Source organism: Lipotes vexillifer, unplaced genomic scaffold (assembly GCF_000442215.2).
Source record: "Lipotes vexillifer unplaced genomic scaffold, Lipotes_vexillifer_v1.1 scaffold1463, whole genome shotgun sequence".
Classification (NCBI taxonomy): Eukaryota; Metazoa; Chordata; class Mammalia; order Artiodactyla; family Lipotidae; genus Lipotes; species Lipotes vexillifer.
This window is the reverse complement of record NW_006778536.1, coordinates 1,459,949-1,478,481: the sequence shown is the minus strand read 5'-3', so window position 1 is coordinate 1,478,481 and position 18,533 is coordinate 1,459,949. Positions and strand designations below refer to the sequence as shown.

The window sequence follows — 18,533 nt, the reverse complement described above, 5'->3', positions numbered from 1 at the left end:
TCAGTTAATGCTTACTTAAGAATTCTGTTTTGACACACAGTATTCTTTTCTAACTTTTTTCCCCACATTTTAGAGTTGAGACATATTGGAACACAAATTTCAAGTGATTCTTATGGAAGCATCGATAAAAGTAAGTATACTGCAAATTTAGTTTCAATCTCTTTGCATTTCTTTTAGTGGTTTGGGAGGTTGCTTGTTACTCTTACCTATAATTGTGGGAATTCCTGGGCTTGTACATGTTTTTTTGTTAGAAGAAGCCATCTTCTATTTCCTGTCTTCATTAGATCTGTGTATGTTATCACCTTGCTGTCTGATAAAATAATAGTGAATGAAAGAGTCGAAAAGCAGTATTCCTTGGGAAAGAAAACTGGGAGAGCTATACTTTCCACACTTTTCAATAAATGAGTATAGTTTCCTCATTAGATTACAATTTATCAAGTTAATGTATTAGATTTCGTAGGTGCCAAATATATAAAAATGGTTAAAATCAGGCAGGGAAACTGTGGAGTCAAAGCCCTGCAGTGTATTGTTGGAAGACAGAAGGGTTTACAGAAGGCCGGAAGTTACACAGAGGAGTGCAGTGGTGCTCACAGGACAGGGATGTCCCCAGCGTCCCCGGCACGTTGCAGCAGTGAGCCTGCTACCTCGTGGATGAGGAGGTGTAACATGAGAAGTGGGGATGCTGGAGTTTCATGTCAGTTTTTCTACTTACTGTTTGACCCTTGGCCATTGACTTCCCTTCTTTGTGTTTTCATTCCTAGTTGTAAAAAAGAGATTATGAATTTCTTCTCTGCCTATCATGTACTGTTTTGGTAGAGATACATTTAAAAAGGCAAATAAGTAAATAATGGTATTTTCATGTCACTCATGTTTTCTCCAAATGGAAATTATTAAAACCATTTACACTGTTTTGTGTAAGTATGTAGTGTCTCTTCAGAAGTCTCCTTTACCTTTTTTTCCTTCCTTTAATTTAATTTTTTTTTTTTTTTCAAATCCATAGATCAAGCCTTAAGACTAACAGTTGATACTTTGCAGTTGCCCGGGCCCTGAGTCTGTTTATCACTATCACTGATGCATAATTCCATGTGCTTTTGACCTTTCTTCCTACTCTGAGGTGTGGAAAGTGGGACTTTGAGTAATAGGTGCTGCTGAGAGAAGCCGGACTCGGCAGCACTGGGCTTTCCCAGCTAACAGTCAGGTGTGGACTTTAACCTTCTTTCTTTTAGGATTCTGCTGTTCTCAGGCCTCACTATTTAAAACACAGCCCTCACTCCCTTCCATAGTTGCTCTCTAGCCTTACATTCTCTTTTTCCTTCAAAGAACTAGTTACTTTCTCAAGTAAAATTTTTTTTTAATCTATCCTCCCTGTGAGGGAAGGGATACTGTTTATTTTATTTTTTCCAAACAAGTAAATAAATGAAGTCTTTAGGAATCTGCTGATTATTTAGCTGTGGACCTTAATGGGTTCAATACCTAATTCTTAAGTAAATCTTTAACACTTTTCTTTGTTCATACCTGACTTCTGAAAAAACCTTACTAGTTAGGCAGAAAGAGCACTGGGTCGGCTTCACTTTTGAGAAGACTGCCTGGGGGCTTTGTTGGTCTGCCTTTCTTTCAGATTCCAATAAAAATGGCAGAAGATTAAGAAAAAAAGAAAAGGATAGTTAAAACGTGCTAGAAATTAATGAGGAAGGTGTAAAGCAGATGGTGTCAGTTGGTGATGAAACCCCAAATTACAGAGAAAAGCAGCAGCCCTCAAAAAGCAGGTTTTCACCACAGAAGTGTGTGCTTCCCTACATCAGAGGAGCGGGCACGGGAGAAGGGGCAGTGCATTGGCAGTCGCCAGGTGGCCAACGAAGGGGCAAGAAGCCTGCGGCCTTCTGGCTTCGAGACTGTTCCTGGCAATGGTCCACAGGCTGTGGCCCAAAGTTTAGTTCTCTGAAGTGTTTGTTAGGACATGGGAAGACCCAGAGTGAGTGTGGATGTCAGAAAATTGGGTTACTTATGGCTGCTTTGAAGGATAGCCCCTCCTGTTCCCAGAAAATGAGATATTTGTATACGCCATGTAAGTCCTCACAACCGTATTCACTCTGCTTCCTCCTTCTGAAGACAGGATCCTGTGGGTTCATGAGATGAGGACCTGCATTGATTGCCAGAGGAATAGGACTAAAAAATGGAGGCCGTAGAAATGTACTCTGGCTGTGAGAGACGTCACTGAGAAAAAGCAGTGACAGGGAAGAAAGGCACCGAGCTCAAGGAAACTAGTCCCTGAGGAAACAGTGTTAAATCATGAACAAGAAGAAAATGATAACAATTGAAATAGAGTCCTTAGAGAACATCTAAGAACCTATCCGTAGGCTGCTGATGTGAAATCTGAGTTGGAGTTCTCAAATATTAAAGATACGTTGTAGAAATAAACCCACTCGAAAGACTGGATTGTTGAGTGGACAAATAGAAGATTGCTATAATGAACCAAGAGATTTAATTGTGGACATCTGTGAGAATGTGGTGTAAAAAGATAAGGAAGTAAAAGGTATTAGGGAAAACCTAAGACTCTGGAGCATAGAGCCAGGTGTTGTAATAGTCATCTAGGACTTCTCAGAGGGGAGAACAGAGCTGTAGGGAGAGAATGTGATCAAGAAATTCTATAGAAAGAAACTTCCCAGAGCAGGACACTGATATAATATTTATATTAGAAAAGCCTCCCAGCTGTAGAGCATGATTTTTATGTATGATCTCCATCTCTGATTTGTTCAAAGGAAATACATTTTAAATCAAATGAAGCAGAAAGATTGAATATAGGAGGATGGATAAAGAAATGCTAAGCAAATGCTAACTTGAAAGCAGTAATACAAGACAAAGAAATAATTCACACCTAGGAGTGAATTTACATGGATTAAAAGGAAATATTTAGATTGATTAAAGGCACAATTCATCAAGAAGATACTGCTCTTATGACCTTTGAGCATAAAACTATGTCAAGTAAAATGCTTGGATGTTCTGGGGAGAATAACCAAATCTGTTTTCATGGGAGACTTCAGTGTGTTTCTCAGAAATACAGAGTAAAAGCAAGAATTTAAGTAGGAGATAAATTGGAATCATAATTGCAGGATGGATGATTTACATATAACTCTTAAACCACAAACTTTGAATTCTTTAAAATACTTTTCAAACATATAAAAGCTATTTACTAGACAACGAAAAGCTACGATCTAATAGGAGATATGAAGATACTGATATTTCATAGGATATTAATAAAAATCTCTCCTACCTCCGCCCTGAAAAACTGATAGCTGAACACACATAATAAATACAAACCCCTCTTGGATAACAGAAAAAATAAAAACTGAAATACTGATCTGTTTTGGAAATAAACAAAAGCAGGGCAGTATTTATTAAAATCTTTGAGATATAGTCAATATAGTATTCAGTGAGTGGTTTGTGGTCTTAAGCGATTTGTTAGAAAGCAAGAATTACAGAAAATGAAGCAAGGATTACAGAAAATGAATGACTAAGAAGGTAGGAAAATACAGCGGAAACCTAAGGAAAATAGAAAGAAGGAATTGATGAAGATGGAAACATAAATTAATGAAATAGGAAACAAGGCATTTGATTTGGGACCATTAAAACTAATAACTGGATCTTTCCAGTGCTCATGAAACTGACAGCTCTTTGGCATATCTGATCAAGAAAGGAAGAAACAAAACCCGACTCGCACCAGGACTGGGAAAGCTTTAAAAATACATTTGGAGAATTATTTTTAATTTACAAATTTATATTCAGATTTTATCATGTTCATAAAATGGACCATTTTGTAGGAAAACATACTCAAATTGACGCAGACTAGTTGTTGCAATCCTGAACAGAAAAATAACCCAGAAGAAAATTTAAAAAATAGTTAAATATCCAACACCATGGAAGATCTAGGTGGCTTGCAGGTGAGCAAGCCTGAAGTGAAAAACTGATGTCTTTATTATTGTTTGGTTTTAGAACTTAAAAAATGTAGAATGCTTCCTGTTTCATTCTCTTAGACTAGCATAACCCTGTACCAAGATCAATTAAGAATAACATGCATACATATCTTCAAGACTCAGAAATCTGTTACTTAGGAATAAAGCTACAAAAGTACAAATAACATCTTAAGAACTCAAATCTATTAGTAATTTAGAATATGGACAAGTTATGACTTAAGGATTTATCTCAGGAATACCACAACAACTGGTTAAGAGGAAAATGATAGGATCACCTCAATTCAATACCAATTCCTCATTTAAAAAAGAAAATTGGTGAGGTAATAATAGAAAAAACATTTTGAACTTGAGAAAGGTGAAACCCTAAGAGCATAGTCATTACTGTCAGAAACAAGGCAAGCCTGCTTTTCGTTCCATCCCTTCTGTGTGTGCTGGAGACCCTAAGCCGTGCAGCCAGGCAGACACAAAGAGTAGGAGCTGTGAGTGCTAATAAGGAAGAGTCAGATTGTCTGCATTTTAAATGATGTGACTATCTGTGTGGAAAAAGGAAAACAGAAGTGTAGGAGCTGGGGAAGGTGCAGGTATATACAGTGAACACGCACAATGGGCCATCATTAGCCTATCAAAACGGGTGGAATAAGAACAACCCGATCTCAGGTGGCAGCAGACCTGAGATGTCCAGGGAAAGACCTGAAAGCAGCATGCCTGCCTCGGTGAAGGAAAACTAAACCATCTGAACACATGTGTAAATGCTATGTTCCTGGATTGAAAGACTTAAGGCATAAAGACGTGCATTTTCTCCATGTGTATTTATAAATATACACTCTAAAACCAGATGGTTTTATTGGAAAGAATAGCTGTTCGGAATAATAATTTAATTTTTGAAAAGGAAAATTCTGAGCCACATTCATGCCTGTACAGATATTAAAACATACTTATAAAACTATCGTGTTTAAAGAAGCATGCTATTCACGTGGAAACTGACAAATCAGTGGAGTAGGAAAGTCCAGAAATACTGTACTCAGAGATGCCTGGATTTTGATAAAGGAGGCATTTTAAAGGATAAGGGGAAGGTGTGCAGTTCAGCTGAAGGAGGTTTTCACAACTAATGATGCCACAATGAAGATTATTTTCTGCTTTGCTGGGAATGGATAGCTCTTTTATGTCAAACTGGAAGTAATGAATGAGTGCTCAGTTGAAATAGGCCTAGCTCTGGTTAGTAGCCTCCATAAGCATAGAAAAAGTAACTTTTTTTTCTTTTTTTTAAGGTTCCTTGTTTGCTGCTTTGGGTATACGTAATAAGCAGGGATCCTGGTCAGGTCATTTAAGCAAAGGGGATTACAGTATTTGGAAGCAGGCTTTTGGGTAGGTTAAATCACAGTGTAGATAAACTACTTGATCATAGAATTTTGAAACTCAAAAATGGATGTACCTCACACACAGTGACAGTGGCTGATTTGTCTCAGGAGAGGTTGGAAATGTCCAACTTTTCAGACTTCTCTGTTGTTGTGCCCCATTTGTCCTGGTCCTCTTACTATGGACTTCATTTTTTAGAGCGATATAGTTTGCCAACTTAAATAGGGCTGACCTCTTCCAAAATTTGTGATTCCTTGTAGAAATTTTGGTTTAAAAGTTTGGTCTTTTTACCCTCTCTAGAATTGGATTAGAGATTTCAGTATTTTCAATAAATGATTTAGTTTAAGAACTTCCAATGAACTATAACACAACTTAGGGGTGGACTGAAATTACCTAATACTTAATGCTATTTTCAGTTAAATTTTAACTAGTGTGGGTTGTCTTTTTATGCATATTTGACACAAACTGTTCATGTTTATATTTTTATGAATATTTTTTGCTTTGGAACATTTTTGGGAATTTGTGTTCTTAACGTTAAATTGACTTTAAAGCCATAGCATAATATTCTTAATGTTATATGACTTTCATTAGGCCTGTGTTTGTTATAGTTGTCCTTTGCCTTTCATCTTGTACCAGTGATTCTTAACCATTTTAGGAAATCAAACCCGTTTGAAAAATATTTATGAAAATTCCAAAGTTTTCACTTTCCTTATAGAAGCATATGCTTCTTTCTGTGTGTCTGCTCATGTGTGATTCTCTCCCTATTCATGTTTACACACACCCATTTTTGTCTCCTCCCATTTCCCCTTAAGGCCATTAAATTTTTTTCCAGGATCCATGAAGCCCCTAAGTTAATTACAGCATGGTCAACTCGGATGGCTTTTCTGATAGCCTCATGGAACTGAGGGGATACTGTTCTTTGTAGACTACCTGGAGCCCTAATCTCTTACATCGGTCATTGTATCTATGCTTCCCTGCCGCCCCGACCCCAGTCTCATATCACTCTCTGTAGAAAATACATAGACCAAAGATTTGTTTATACTGTGCATTCATAACGGTAATAAAGGCCTTTAACAACAAGTAGATTTGGTTTTTTGAGTCCTACCCCTGTTTGCACCCCACCTTCCAAAAAAAACCTGAGCTTGTATTCAGCCTATTAGTAGACCTTTGCATCAGTAGCTAACTGAATTGTGTGCAATGATTGAATTTGGGGAAGATGTTTTAAGTTGCCTGGTTTTCTAATTCCCTAGTAAATCCCGGTTTTACAGGACTGTTTTGGCCTTGTGTAGAATGAGCCAAATGACATGACTTTAATACTTTACTCTCTTTCACAGGAAAAGTAAAACTACTTCTGAAGGAACTCTGGCTCTGTATAAACACAACACACAGACTACCCGGTGAAGGCAGCAGATGTGTCCCAGGTGAGAGAGAAGTTTCCAGAAGTACATTTCATACATGCAGTAGAAATGCTTACTTTGGGCATTATATGCCTTCACTTTTTAATATCTCCTGAATCTCACATTGAAAGAGTGAAATAAAGTAGGATGGGTACTTGAATTCATGCAGAGCTCCGTTCCCTCCAGGGTGACTTCTAGTCTCAGTGAATACATCTGGCTTTTTATTTTGTAATAGCACCTTTCGTCAGGGAGTATTCATGGAAACTGGAAGACGCATGGTGGGAGGTGTATATGGCAGGTGTACGCAGAAGACCGAGTTTCCCACTTTTGTCGCCTCCCATCCCAGGACCCCATGTTGCATTTAGCAGTCATTCTTCCTTTAATTGCCCCCAGTCTGACAGTTACTGGTCTTTCTTTGTCTCACATCTCTGACCCTTTTGGATAATACGAATCATTTGGTAGAATACGAATCTTTTGGTTTGTGGGATGTTTTCTTGTATGAGAGCGAGGCTGTGTATTTTTGGCAAGAGTTCCCCAGTAGTGTGCCAGGGGAGAGTGTGTGTGGGTCTGCATTGTCACTGGGGATGTTAACCTTGATTGCTTGTTTAAGGTGGTGTTGGCCAGGTTCCTGCATTTAAAGTTTCTGTTGCTTCCTTATTCATTGATTATCTTGAGGGAGATGCTTTGACACTGCAAATAATCTGTTTCTCTCCAGCTGTAGCCCACTGATTTTAGCATCTATTGATGGATCTTGTCTGCTATGATTACTACTCTAATAGTGTTTTTTGTATTTCCCTCATTCCTCCTACGTGTATTAATTGGAATACTTCAGTAAGGGAGAGCTGTCGCTTTTCACCACTTACTTGTTTATTCACTATTTCTGTCAGTGTAGTCTCACAGATACATATATTTTTTTATTCTGTATGTTATAATACAGTACTTTCATTATCTTATTCAAATTGCTCCAGATTTGGTTACTGGGACCATCTTTAGTTTGGCTCCTGGGTCTTTGAGGCATGTCCCGTCCTGTGTTGAGTACTTCTTTACTTCTGGTACTGCAAGCTGTTTAAGGCTCAGCTTGTATTTTCCCCTCCCCAGCCCTGTTATCAAACACTGCTCCAAGGAGCCCTGAGGCCTTCTGCAAAATGTATTTTTACAGCTTTCAAATATGACAAATGGTTATTTCTAGTTATTTCCTAGGACACAATGTTTTTACTAACAATTAGCATTACTGCAGTATACCAAAATCCAAATCCAAAGAGAACTAGCGTTTTATAGTAGTTTTCTTGTTGTGTTATAATGCAAAGTATTTATGTGACCTAGTCAGGTTCCTTAGTTAGAGAATTGTACAAATATGGTCATGGAGTAGTCTAATATAGGTTGATTTTAGGCAGGGAAAATAGTGTTTCCTATCACCTTGTATGCAGAAGCTGTTTCTCCCCAGTCCTGCTGATTTCCCAAGAGAATGAGGGCATCGTCAAGCCCCATTACCATGGCGATGGATGGGTGCCTTGGCACGGACACCCTGCTGCTAATGGGACACGGGCATCTCACCATCCACCTGCCTGTCTTCTCCTTTGCTTGTTGTGAGGGAAGCATACTTCTGTGGAATATGTTCAAGTCTTATAGGTTATTCTTTAGGAAGGGATTGGTTGCCTTTTAAAAATATTTCTACTTGGATTTAATGCAAGCATTTTGAACTGTTAAGGATTTTCTTTTTAAGTTTTCTTTATATATATTTTTTCCCCACAGAAAAACCTGCCAAAGAAAACCCCAGATACTTAGAGTCCAGGGAGGATGGTGTGCCCCCTCCAGCAGGGGGTAGCCCTCTCAGGACCTCAGCCGGGCAGACGTGCCTGGCAGAGCTGTCCATGGAGATAGAGGGCGACTTCTCTGCGTGTGAAGACGCGGGGAGAGAGAGGCCGGGTGGAGCAGCTTGCCGTGACAATGGTGTCTTTAAAGAGGACCGGAATCCTGAGGCTGTAATGCAGAGGAATGAGGATGACCGTGCTGACTTTTCTGATCATGATCATTCTTTTGATGAAGATCTTCAGGCTGCCGTCGACTTCTTCAAGCTGCCCCCTCCTCTTCTGTCCCCGGTGCCCTCACCCCCTCTGCTGTCGTCCCCACACCTGGGTGCATTTCCGTCCTCACTCTCACCTGTAAGTTGACACTTTGTATTTGCATTACCTGGTGGCCACGTTGTCCATCCTGCTACGGGAGCTCAGACCAGCTCGTGTCAGGGAAGAACGTGAGGATTTAACAAGGCGGGCCAGTGCCCTCGGGTCCACGTGCACATACGGCTTTTTTCATTTTGTACTAGGGGTGCATTTTTATTGTTCTCATCTACAGTGTACTGTAAGTCTCCTGTGTCTTAATTGCTTACTCTTATCTTTAGTGTCTGACACATAACAGATATGGAATGAGTGAATTAAACAAGTGTTTATAGACATGGAGTTTTTCAGAGATGGGAAGTCCATGTATAGAGCATACAGGTCAGTTAGGTTGCTGAATTCCCCACTTTCATGCAATGAATTCATCATCTTTTTGTGTGTTTGCAGAATGGTTTATTGTAATTTTTTAGGAAGTTAGTCTTGACAAAGCAGATTTGTATGCTTTTTGGCTTAAGGAACAGATAAATGACTCCTTGAGTCACATCCTTCATTCAGGAAACCATAATGCACGTCTGTTACATTCTGGACCTGGTGCTAGACACTGGGAACGCTGAGGTGACATGGGCTGTTTTCACCCCTCCTGGGGTCTTGTGTGGCGGTTGCCCCCATAACGGCCGTGGTGGAGTCCGCGCTGCTGGGAAGCATGCTGCTGGAGGGAGCTGGACACGGAGCTCATGCTGGAAGGAGGCTGGGCGGAGGCCGGGCGGGAGCGTCTCCAGCAAGCAGGTGTCCCGGCCGAGCGCGTGGAGGGGTGCGTTGTGTCAGGTGGAGGAACTGTTTACACAGAGGTGTCGGACTCAGGGCGAACCTGACGCTGGGGGCATTCACCCAGACCAGGTCCCCAGGTCCATGTGTGTCCTAAGGACTTTCCATTGTATCCTGAAGGCAAAGGGAAATCCTCGATGGATCCAAAGAAGTGGAGCTAATAGTGGTCGAGTTCCACTTGAAGGTTTTTGTTTAGTCACAGTATGAATGGGGAGGGAGAGGGGAGAGTCGGGAAGGAGGCAGGACTGTAGTCGGGAAGTCATTTAATAAGCAGTTTCCTCAGTTCTTGACACCTGAACAGTAGTAGCATTTGAGTCAACTGGTTTGCAAAAGGTCCCGAGGTTGAGCGAGCAGCACATCTTGTGAGATCTGCGGTATGGTTGTTAGGCGAGTGGGGGATTGAGGATGTTGGAAACAACAGAGAAGAAGAACCTCTTTGGGCGGGGAGGTAACGTAGGAAAGTTAGGTGCTAGGTGTGTGCGGGATTTCCAGGTGCGGCGTGTGCGAGGTGTGCCCCCTTCCATGGGCTTGGTGCTCAGAGCCAGGCTGGGTGGACGCAGGTGCCGAGGTGCCTCAGCCTGGGGGCCAGCAGAGGCCCGGGGCTGTTTGCTGTCTTCCAGCCAGAATGTGCATGTAGGAGAGGGTCGGGTCCCGACAGTCCTGGAGAGCTGTCAGTGCTGACGCGGCCATATGGAAGAGGAGAAGAGGTCAGGACAGTAGAGGAAAACCAGGGGGTGATCATGCCCTAGCATCCATCCAAGGGAGGAAAGAATTTCTCCAGTGGGAGCAAGTTCATTTCAACGGTGGTGACTCTTCGTCAGTCCCTGGGCCTCGCACACCAGGGGGCACAGGTGGTTGAACCAGCTCTCCTGGGGGCCATGTGTGGTCTCTACCACTCAAGACGGGGAGGGAGGCTTCCAGAGCAGACCCGGAGTCAGGGGCCGTGGAGGAAGCAGAGGTGTCGGGGTTCAGCACAGGCATGAGGTGTGGCAAGAGGGGTCTGCAGGGTGACACCCAGAGCGATGGCCGGGCTGGCGCTGGGGCGAGCTGCCCTGGGCCAGAGCCTGTGGCTCGCCGGGGAAGGCAGGCGGGGCTGGGCAGCTAGAGGCGGAAGCCTTTTGGCCAGAAAATGGGGACGTCAGAGTTGAGAGGAGACCTGCTTCAAAGTTAGGAGAACAGACCTAACGCTAGGCTGCGTGTGGAGTAGAGCTGGGGAGCTTCTCTGGGGAGAAGCAGTGTGAGTGGAGGAAACTCTGGGGGGAGGCGGCTGCTTTAAGGACGGAGGGTGTAGCAGTGCTGTGCCCGCTGGGACCTACCCGTCCATTGACAGAGCCCAGAGAGTGGGCCGCCCTTTCCTCAGATTCTGCAGGAAGCACACACTTTTTTTTAACGCATTTAGTTGGTAGTTGCGTTTAGTTGACTGAAGTAGCGTTTTACTAACTAATTAATGTAATTCATTTATATTTAAGGAAATCTACTTTGGAGAGTGTACAGATTCCAGCGATCCTGACTCGGCCCAACGTAAGAATTCTGAGCCTGTTTCAGAAGATGATACACCAGAATCGCTGGATTGTTTTAGCTCATCTGGAAAAAGTAAAGGAACTGGAACATGGGAGGGAAAGCTCCAACCTCACGAAGCCACCCAAGCTCTAAATACATTGGAAGTCAGTGAGGTGACAGCGGTTGGGTTTGGGACATTTACAGCAAACCTGAGAGAACCTGCAGCCACGTTCCCCTCCGCTCATGAGAAACACTGGACGGTGTCATCTGAGTTCATGAGCAAGGGAGAAAAAGGCATTTTGGATGAGGCAGGAAGACAGAGAGAGGCTCGGAAGATGGATGGGTCAGTGCAGACGGAGAAGACACATCCTGAATCCACGGGCAGCGGGCGTGTTGAGCAGCTGTCGAGCGGCCTGGATCTAGAGGAGGGCACGGCTCTTGGGACGTCAGACTCGTGTCATCCTCCCCTGGGCCTGTGGCCATCGAATGAGCCCAGCGCATCTGAAGGAAAAACCCTAGTGTCCAGAGTGATAGGATCGCCCAAATTAGAGGTGACCAAGTGGACACTGACTGATGGAGTCACTTCGGCATCAGGTTGTCTGTCCACTTCTGATCATTTTCAGGGACTGTCTGGAGAATTGGAGAAGGAAAGAGAAGCAATGCGAGGGTTCATTTCAGGAGACCCCTCTGCCCCAGGAGCAGCAGGGGCCGCGCTGGTTGCCGCGGTGCTCAGTCTGGAAGAGGAGCTGTCTTCCCCCGTAGCCTCATCTCTCTGCGGTCACCCCCGGACTCCCTCTGGGTTGGAGGATGACGCTGAAACATCTGTTCCTACTGAAGTAGGCCCTCCCGAACTGCATCGTTTGGAGCAGAAATCACAAGCTGCCATGTTCACCATGCTAGATGTACATTCTGAGCCCCTGGAGTGTCCCATAGGAGAAGGCCATCTGGAGAACAGCTTACATGCTCTGAGCCCAGTGTCAGGGGCATCTGATTCTAACGGTCAGAGGGGCAGCGAGGTGGGGTGTACGACCCTTGTGAAGGGCATGAATGATATCTGCTCACTCCTGCAGTCAGGATTCTCGGGAGCCGCCAGAGGCGGGCCAGGTGAAAGGCAAGGTCCGAGGGTTGAGCTCACGCCGAGTCGGTCGGGTTTCACAACGTCGGCAGGGCCTCAGTCTGGCTTGATCAGGAGTGGCTTTGGCTTTGGTGAAAGCACTTCGTGGCACCACAGTGATCTGTTACAGCGAAGTGGTGAAGAAAGGCTGGGATCTCAACCTGAACGTGAACAAGAGGCGGCAGTGTCCTCAGAAAGCAGAGGATCAGCATCCAAGCCTGAACGTGCTGGAGAAGATAACAGTCCTGTGGGATTCAGGGCGCCTGCATCCTTGTTGCCTAACCAGGTGTCAGTTATTACCAAGCAGGCACGGCCTGAAACCATGCAGGGCGCACGATGGGAACCCTCGAGACTGTCTAGGAGGGAGCCCCCCTTAGTGACAGACGTTGATAATGGGCCTGGTCGGACACCATCTGGAGCAAGATGTGGGGAGAGAGTGCCCACAGCACCGATAAGCAGGGAGGCAGCTGCTACAGAGAGCGCTGCCCTGGGGGTTTCCTCCCCCTGGAGAAAATCAGACTTTGATTCTCCAGGGGGCTCTTTACCAGTAGAAAGTTCCCATTATCCCACAGATAGTACTTTATCTTTCTCTTCTGACAACATCCTGGTCCCAAACCAAGACGTTGTGACGGAAGCCACGGTGCAGGAAGAGGTGCAGAAGCAGAGCCCGTGTCTTCCTGCCACAAATGTGGACACGTCCAGGCTGGATGTGGATAAACTTCCAGCAACGGAGGTGACGCCGTCAAGAGGTTTTCCTGTTGGAGACACAGTCAGAGCCTCTGGGGAGGCCCTGGCCGTTACAATGGACCCGTCTGTTGTACAGCACGGCCCAAAGGAGCATCCGCAGCTGCCGTCTCACACTCCCGGGGGTGCTTCTCCTGAAGCTCTAGACACCACAGAGACTGCTTTTTCACCAGCGTTTGGCAGCAAAGATGAGGAGAAACGTGTTGTCCCGCAGAGCAGCCTCACTGGTGCCCTGTACTGTTACACGGGCATCCGCGAGGCAGGCGGAGGTGACACCGAGGTAGAAGAGGGTGACGCGCCAAGCTGCAGTGAGGGAGAGAACGATCCTGAAGCCGGGCTGGAGGGTGGCCAGCAGAGTGCTGGCGGGGCCTCCGGAAGAGGCGTGGGGGCTGCCAGCGCCGGTGCGGCCGAGACCAGACCTTCCGTCGAGGTGGGGTGCCTGACCTCAGCTCTGCGGGACTGTAGCCTCAGTGCGCTCTCCGAGACAGACGGACTTTCCACGTCCGAGGTCGTGATGTTTCTTGAAAGTTGTCAGTTAAGAGATTATAGTTCAGGGGACTCTGTTTCAGAATGTTCTAGCAAAGGAACCCTAAACAAAGGGATGAACAAGGAATTAAAGCAAAGTGAACCGTCAGGAGAAAAGTACAGAAAGCAACTGTGTGAAGAGGAAACACTAGAAACCTCTGAGGAGTGCGTCGGCTCCTCGGAGGAAGATGACTGTCCTTTAAGGGACATGAGGCGGCGGCTTGCTCAGCGCTCCCTGGAGACGCTGCCCGAGGTGCTCACCAGGATCCACCAGGAGCTGCAGCCCGACCGGGAGGACGCTGGTGGGAAGGATGCTGGTGAGTTACAGCTCTTAAATGCACCTGACAGCGTCACAGCGGAGCATGAGAAAGAGCAAGTTCTGCCTCTGGAAACAGCCGGCTCCTCTTCACCCCTGCCGACGGCTGGCTCAGACACTCGGGGCGATTCTCCCACTAGTGGTGGACCTGGCCATGAAAACACGCAGAGCAGATCTGCGGGTAACTTGGATGCGATCAGGCCAGTGGATGGTAAGGAAGAGGCCTCGTCAGAACCCCCGGAGCCCTCGCCCCTGTGCGCTGCCCCGGGAGTGGGGCCGGGGGAAGTGGCATTTCAGTGTCAGATCTCTACAGTGACCTCCGAGGTTATAAACGTGCTGATAAATAAGGATCAGAATCTTGTCATTGAGAAAGGGGACAACTGGACCATCATCAACGGGGTAGCTCTCATGCCAGAAGTGGACCAGGTTATCCTGTGTGACGCCCCTGAAGACGCCCCTGTTTCCCCGGATCCAGAAGGGCTGGCAGCTGGTTTCATTCCACTTCCTTCCGTGGAGAAGTCCCCAGAGACCGGTCGCTCCGGCCCTCCTCCTCAGGAGCCCCAGTGTGGCAGTAGTGTGGCCGGAACCCAGGGCGATATTTCAAGTAGCGGTCAGAGTACTAACTTTGATAAAAGTCGTTTGCGGAATAGACCCGTTAAGCCCAGCGTGAGGATTAGCTCTGAGATATATGATCAGAACTTTGAGACTCAGACGGTTCCTTCTGATCACACGTACTATAATTCGAAACTAGAGCCGCTGAGCAAAAATAAGAATCGATCAAAGATTTCAAACAGAGATCAAACAAACAAACCAGTGAAGATGTTAGCGTCGAGCAGAGTGGAGACTACTCAGAGTGAAGTTTCTCCGTCATTTTCTGGAGAAAGAGGGAACGGAAAAACTCAGAGAAGTCAGACGCAGACCATCCTAGCCAGCGCCGACACGTCCACTCCTGCGGACTGCTGTGCGGACACGCTGAGTAAGATCCGGCAGGAGGTGGGCCCCCCCCTGCCCCCGCTGCTGGCTCCTCTGATAGCCACGCCTCCGAGGACTTCACAGCCAGCCTCTCCGCTGACGTCAAGTTCCAGCCCCTGCTCACCCGTCTCTCCCCGCGGCCCGATCTCTCCACCGTGTGAGATCCCGGTGTCGCCTATGGTGTCCCCCTTGCTGGAGGAGCCAGGGCACTCCTCTCCTCCACACGCGTCCCCGTCCACCGCCCCGGCCAATGACAGGGTCTTGTCATCTCCTTTGCAGTTTTGTGCTGCGACCCCAAAGCACGCCGTCCCCGTGCCTGGCCGCCTGCCCCCGTTCGCCTCTGCCCATCCGGCAGTGGCAGCGCCCCAGGAGAATTCCGTGAAGATCCTGGACACCATGTACCCAGAGCTGTCTGCCAGGGCCCGCACCCTCAGCATCCTCAAAGGGAACATCCAGCTTACGCGAGGCCCGCCAGCCGACTCCAAGAACCTACCGGGGCCTGCCAGCGCCATCAGGGGCTTCAAAGCCATCACTTCAAGCTCAACCGCCTTTGTGAAAGCAGGGGGTAGCTCTGGTGGTGACTGTACGCAGGATAAGTCGAGAGATCCGGAGCCTCCGCAGGGTTCGGGTGGGAAAAGGGCACTGTCAGCGGGCACACCGAGGAGTGCTAAGAGGTTGCGCCTGGACAGTGGGTCCCCGGAGCCAGAGCCCCCCTCAGAAGGCGTCAGCCGGAGCCCCCAAAGGAACCCCTCCCAGGCTGCAGCTGTGAGGACAGAGGAGGAGGGGCGTCGTCTTCTGGCCGTCAGTACAGTCTCACAGTCACCCCTGAGCCCCAAAGGAGCCGTGGAGTCCTATGACAGAGCCGTAGCGGAGGCTCTGAAGAAGATCGCAGAGTCGTCCTTTGACCTGTTACCTGTCATTCGTAGTCATGTGTATGTGGGAAACATCTCCAAAAAGCCTGTGATGAGAGATCAAGAGAAAGAAGTTGTTTATGAATTTAGCACAACAAAAAAGGTATGTGGCTCCTTTGCTCCGGGAGCGTTAGGAATTGCATGTCCTCAGACAGAGGCTGTCTCCTGTCAGCAGAATGGGAGGTGGCCCTGAACAGAAGTTTATTCTCAGAGATGGGCAGTCACCCGTGTAAACATTAGGACCTGTACTTTATTTCTAGCCAGCATTTTATACATTTGAGAAGTGATAAGATGTTGGAGATTTGATAATTTGTATTCATCAGATACCTTAAAATTTTAAAGGGGAAAAAAAAAAGCCTGTCAGGACTTAAATTGCATATTTCCCATTGATTCTGGCATGCTTAAAAGCTCAAAATGATTTGCTTCAAAGCATCAAATTGCTATGTAATAGAGGCTTTCTTTTCTGTGAATGGAATTATATACACACTTGAGAATTTTGAGAGTCAGAAAGGTAGTGTGTGGGTTCCCCCCACTTCCCTTGGTGCAGGTCAGAAATCAAACGGGAACAGATGCTTAGTTTCAGGAAGGGGGCTGGGGGAGGATTATGCAGATTTACCTACATGGTTTACTAGGACTTTCCTCGGTTTTTATTTTCTACATATTTATGTTGATACTGGGTGGATGATTTCCAGTGTCCCGTGGATTATGCTTTATCGGTTATCTGTGCATCCTTGGAATCACAATGGTATAAATATTTATTTTTCTTAGATTGCATTTCAGAAAGCACAAAGAGCAGTACAGGTAACTTTGGAAAGATGTTTACTTTCAAATGACTGAATGTATCAAATTATTTAATGCTCCTTTTCCTGGGTGAGGAAAACATTACCCAGTATTTTAAGATCTAAACAGGATAAATGTGTAGAGTACATTGGAGTTCAGAAAACAAGAATGGGAGTAGAATATGAGTGGATTTAATACACACACACAGATTATTTTAGTAAAAAACAAAAAGTGGTCATTTGTAGGAGTGGTGGTAGTGACAGTAGGCATCCAGGTGTCCTGGGACTCGCCCCGTGGCCCCTGCAGCCCCGCTGACCCCCGGACACCGACAGGCATGGGCTCTCTCCTCCCTGAGCCTCACGGCTTTCCCTGCTAAAGCAAGTTACCATGGTGGGTGTTGTCCTCTACTTTGTGAGACAGGGCACGTTTTATCTTTGCAACTTTCCAAAAGGTACTTAATTTTGTAACGTTTAGCTGGTCTTTAGTAGGCTGAAGATAAGTATCAGTGTACATTGCCTTTTCGTTTTTTGTTTTGTTTTGTTTTTCCAATTCAGCCTTTAGCAGAGTGCTTGCTTCACTCTATTCTCTCAGAACTGAAAATTCAGAAGATGTCTGTGGAGCACAATTACATCCACGCCCTCTGCAGAGTGTATGTGGGTGTTTGTCGGCAACTGGGAGACTTGGAAAGAGCTCGCTTGTTTTGCTACAGTCTACTTAAGGAAGGTATGGTTAGATGGCGACATTCTTGTATTGAAAACGGGTTGTTGCTTTTTTATCTGCTTATATATGCATCTGTATTTTAAGCTAAGGTATTGCTGTGTATCTTTTAAAATCATGCTATCTTGTGAATTTACCAGAAGGCATGAAGAGCCTTAGCTATAGACCCAGCCATACCTGGTTTTCAGTGGGAGAATTTGTGTGACTTAAGCTTACTTAGGTCAGCATATACATTTCCACTTGTGTATAAAAGTGTATCTCTCATTAGTGCATATCGGTTTTATTCCTTGTGCATCTACTTAGAGTCAGATATAGTTGACACAAGATAATGGAATCATTTTAGAGTGACAAACCGCTCTGCTCTGTTACTAGCTGGAAAGGGCAGAAACGCTAAGATGGATTCATAAGCTCATGGAAAGAAGAGTTTCAGGGAGAAATGGAAAGGAGGGCTGTCCTTTGATTGTCTTTTCCTTTTACTACTATTTCTTAAGTCTATTAATGGAGCAAATAGGACTCCTTCATATGAGATCATCAGTGGAAACATTTTAATATAGCAGAGTGATACACAAATGGAATTTAATGCTACATCAGAGAGTCTTATCTAGATTGCAAAGATTGATAATCTTTTATTACCATAATGTTTATGGGGCTTATAAATCAGGATAATTGAATCTGTCACTTGTAGAGTTGTGAATGAGGCTGCTGTGTTTGTTGCCCACTTCATTTATTTTTTCAGTCACTGACTTATTTAACAAATAGTTATGGGGTGCACATTAAGTGTTAAGGCTTTGACGATGACCAAACCCAGGTATAGATGCAGCCTTCCAGTGGGGCGCACACGTCAGGTTTTGTCAGTGAAGGGCAGCAGGAAGCAGGGCAACAGGGACTCTGCAGAGCCCACGTGGGGTTTCTGGTTCTTCCTCAGACACACCCAGCCCGCTCTCACCTCTGGGTCTTTGTAACAGGTTCTCTGCCGGAAAGCTTTTCCCTCTGTTTTGCTTGGTTACGCTGTTACCTTTTTGTTTGCTGTCTCTTCCCCCTGCTAGGTCATGTACTCTAAGGACAGGGATTTTGTTTTTCTTGTTCCTACTACCAGGAGAATGTGTTGTATGCTCTCATTAAGTATCTGTTGAATGAATGACTTGTGCTGTGGAAGGTGGGTTTTGAGAGAGTCTCAGGGGTCGAGGAAGCTTTCCTCATCCGAGTGCCTTTTGAACTTAGATGTGAAGATAAAAGTGAGGGAGGGCTTCCCTGGTGGCGCAGTGCTTGAGAGTCCGCCTGCCGATGCAGG

At 45.6% G+C, this 18,533-nt stretch overlaps 1 protein-coding gene across 1 annotated transcript in view; it reads left to right on the top strand.

Annotated features, from left to right (window-relative positions):
• The window catches only part of ICE1 (interactor of little elongation complex ELL subunit 1), a 58,873-nt gene that overhangs the window by 22,841 nt on the left and 17,499 nt on the right, over nt 1–18,533 (top strand). Inside the window, exons 11-15 of the mRNA XM_007451657.1 lie at nt 74–130; nt 6,662–6,748; nt 8,477–8,886; nt 11,133–15,848; nt 17,080–17,248. Of these exons, the coding sequence (XP_007451719.1) occupies nt 74–130; nt 6,662–6,748; nt 8,477–8,886; nt 11,133–15,848; nt 17,080–17,248 (5,439 nt within the window). The remainder of the gene's footprint in view (nt 1–73; nt 131–6,661; nt 6,749–8,476; nt 8,887–11,132; nt 15,849–17,079; nt 17,249–18,533) is intronic.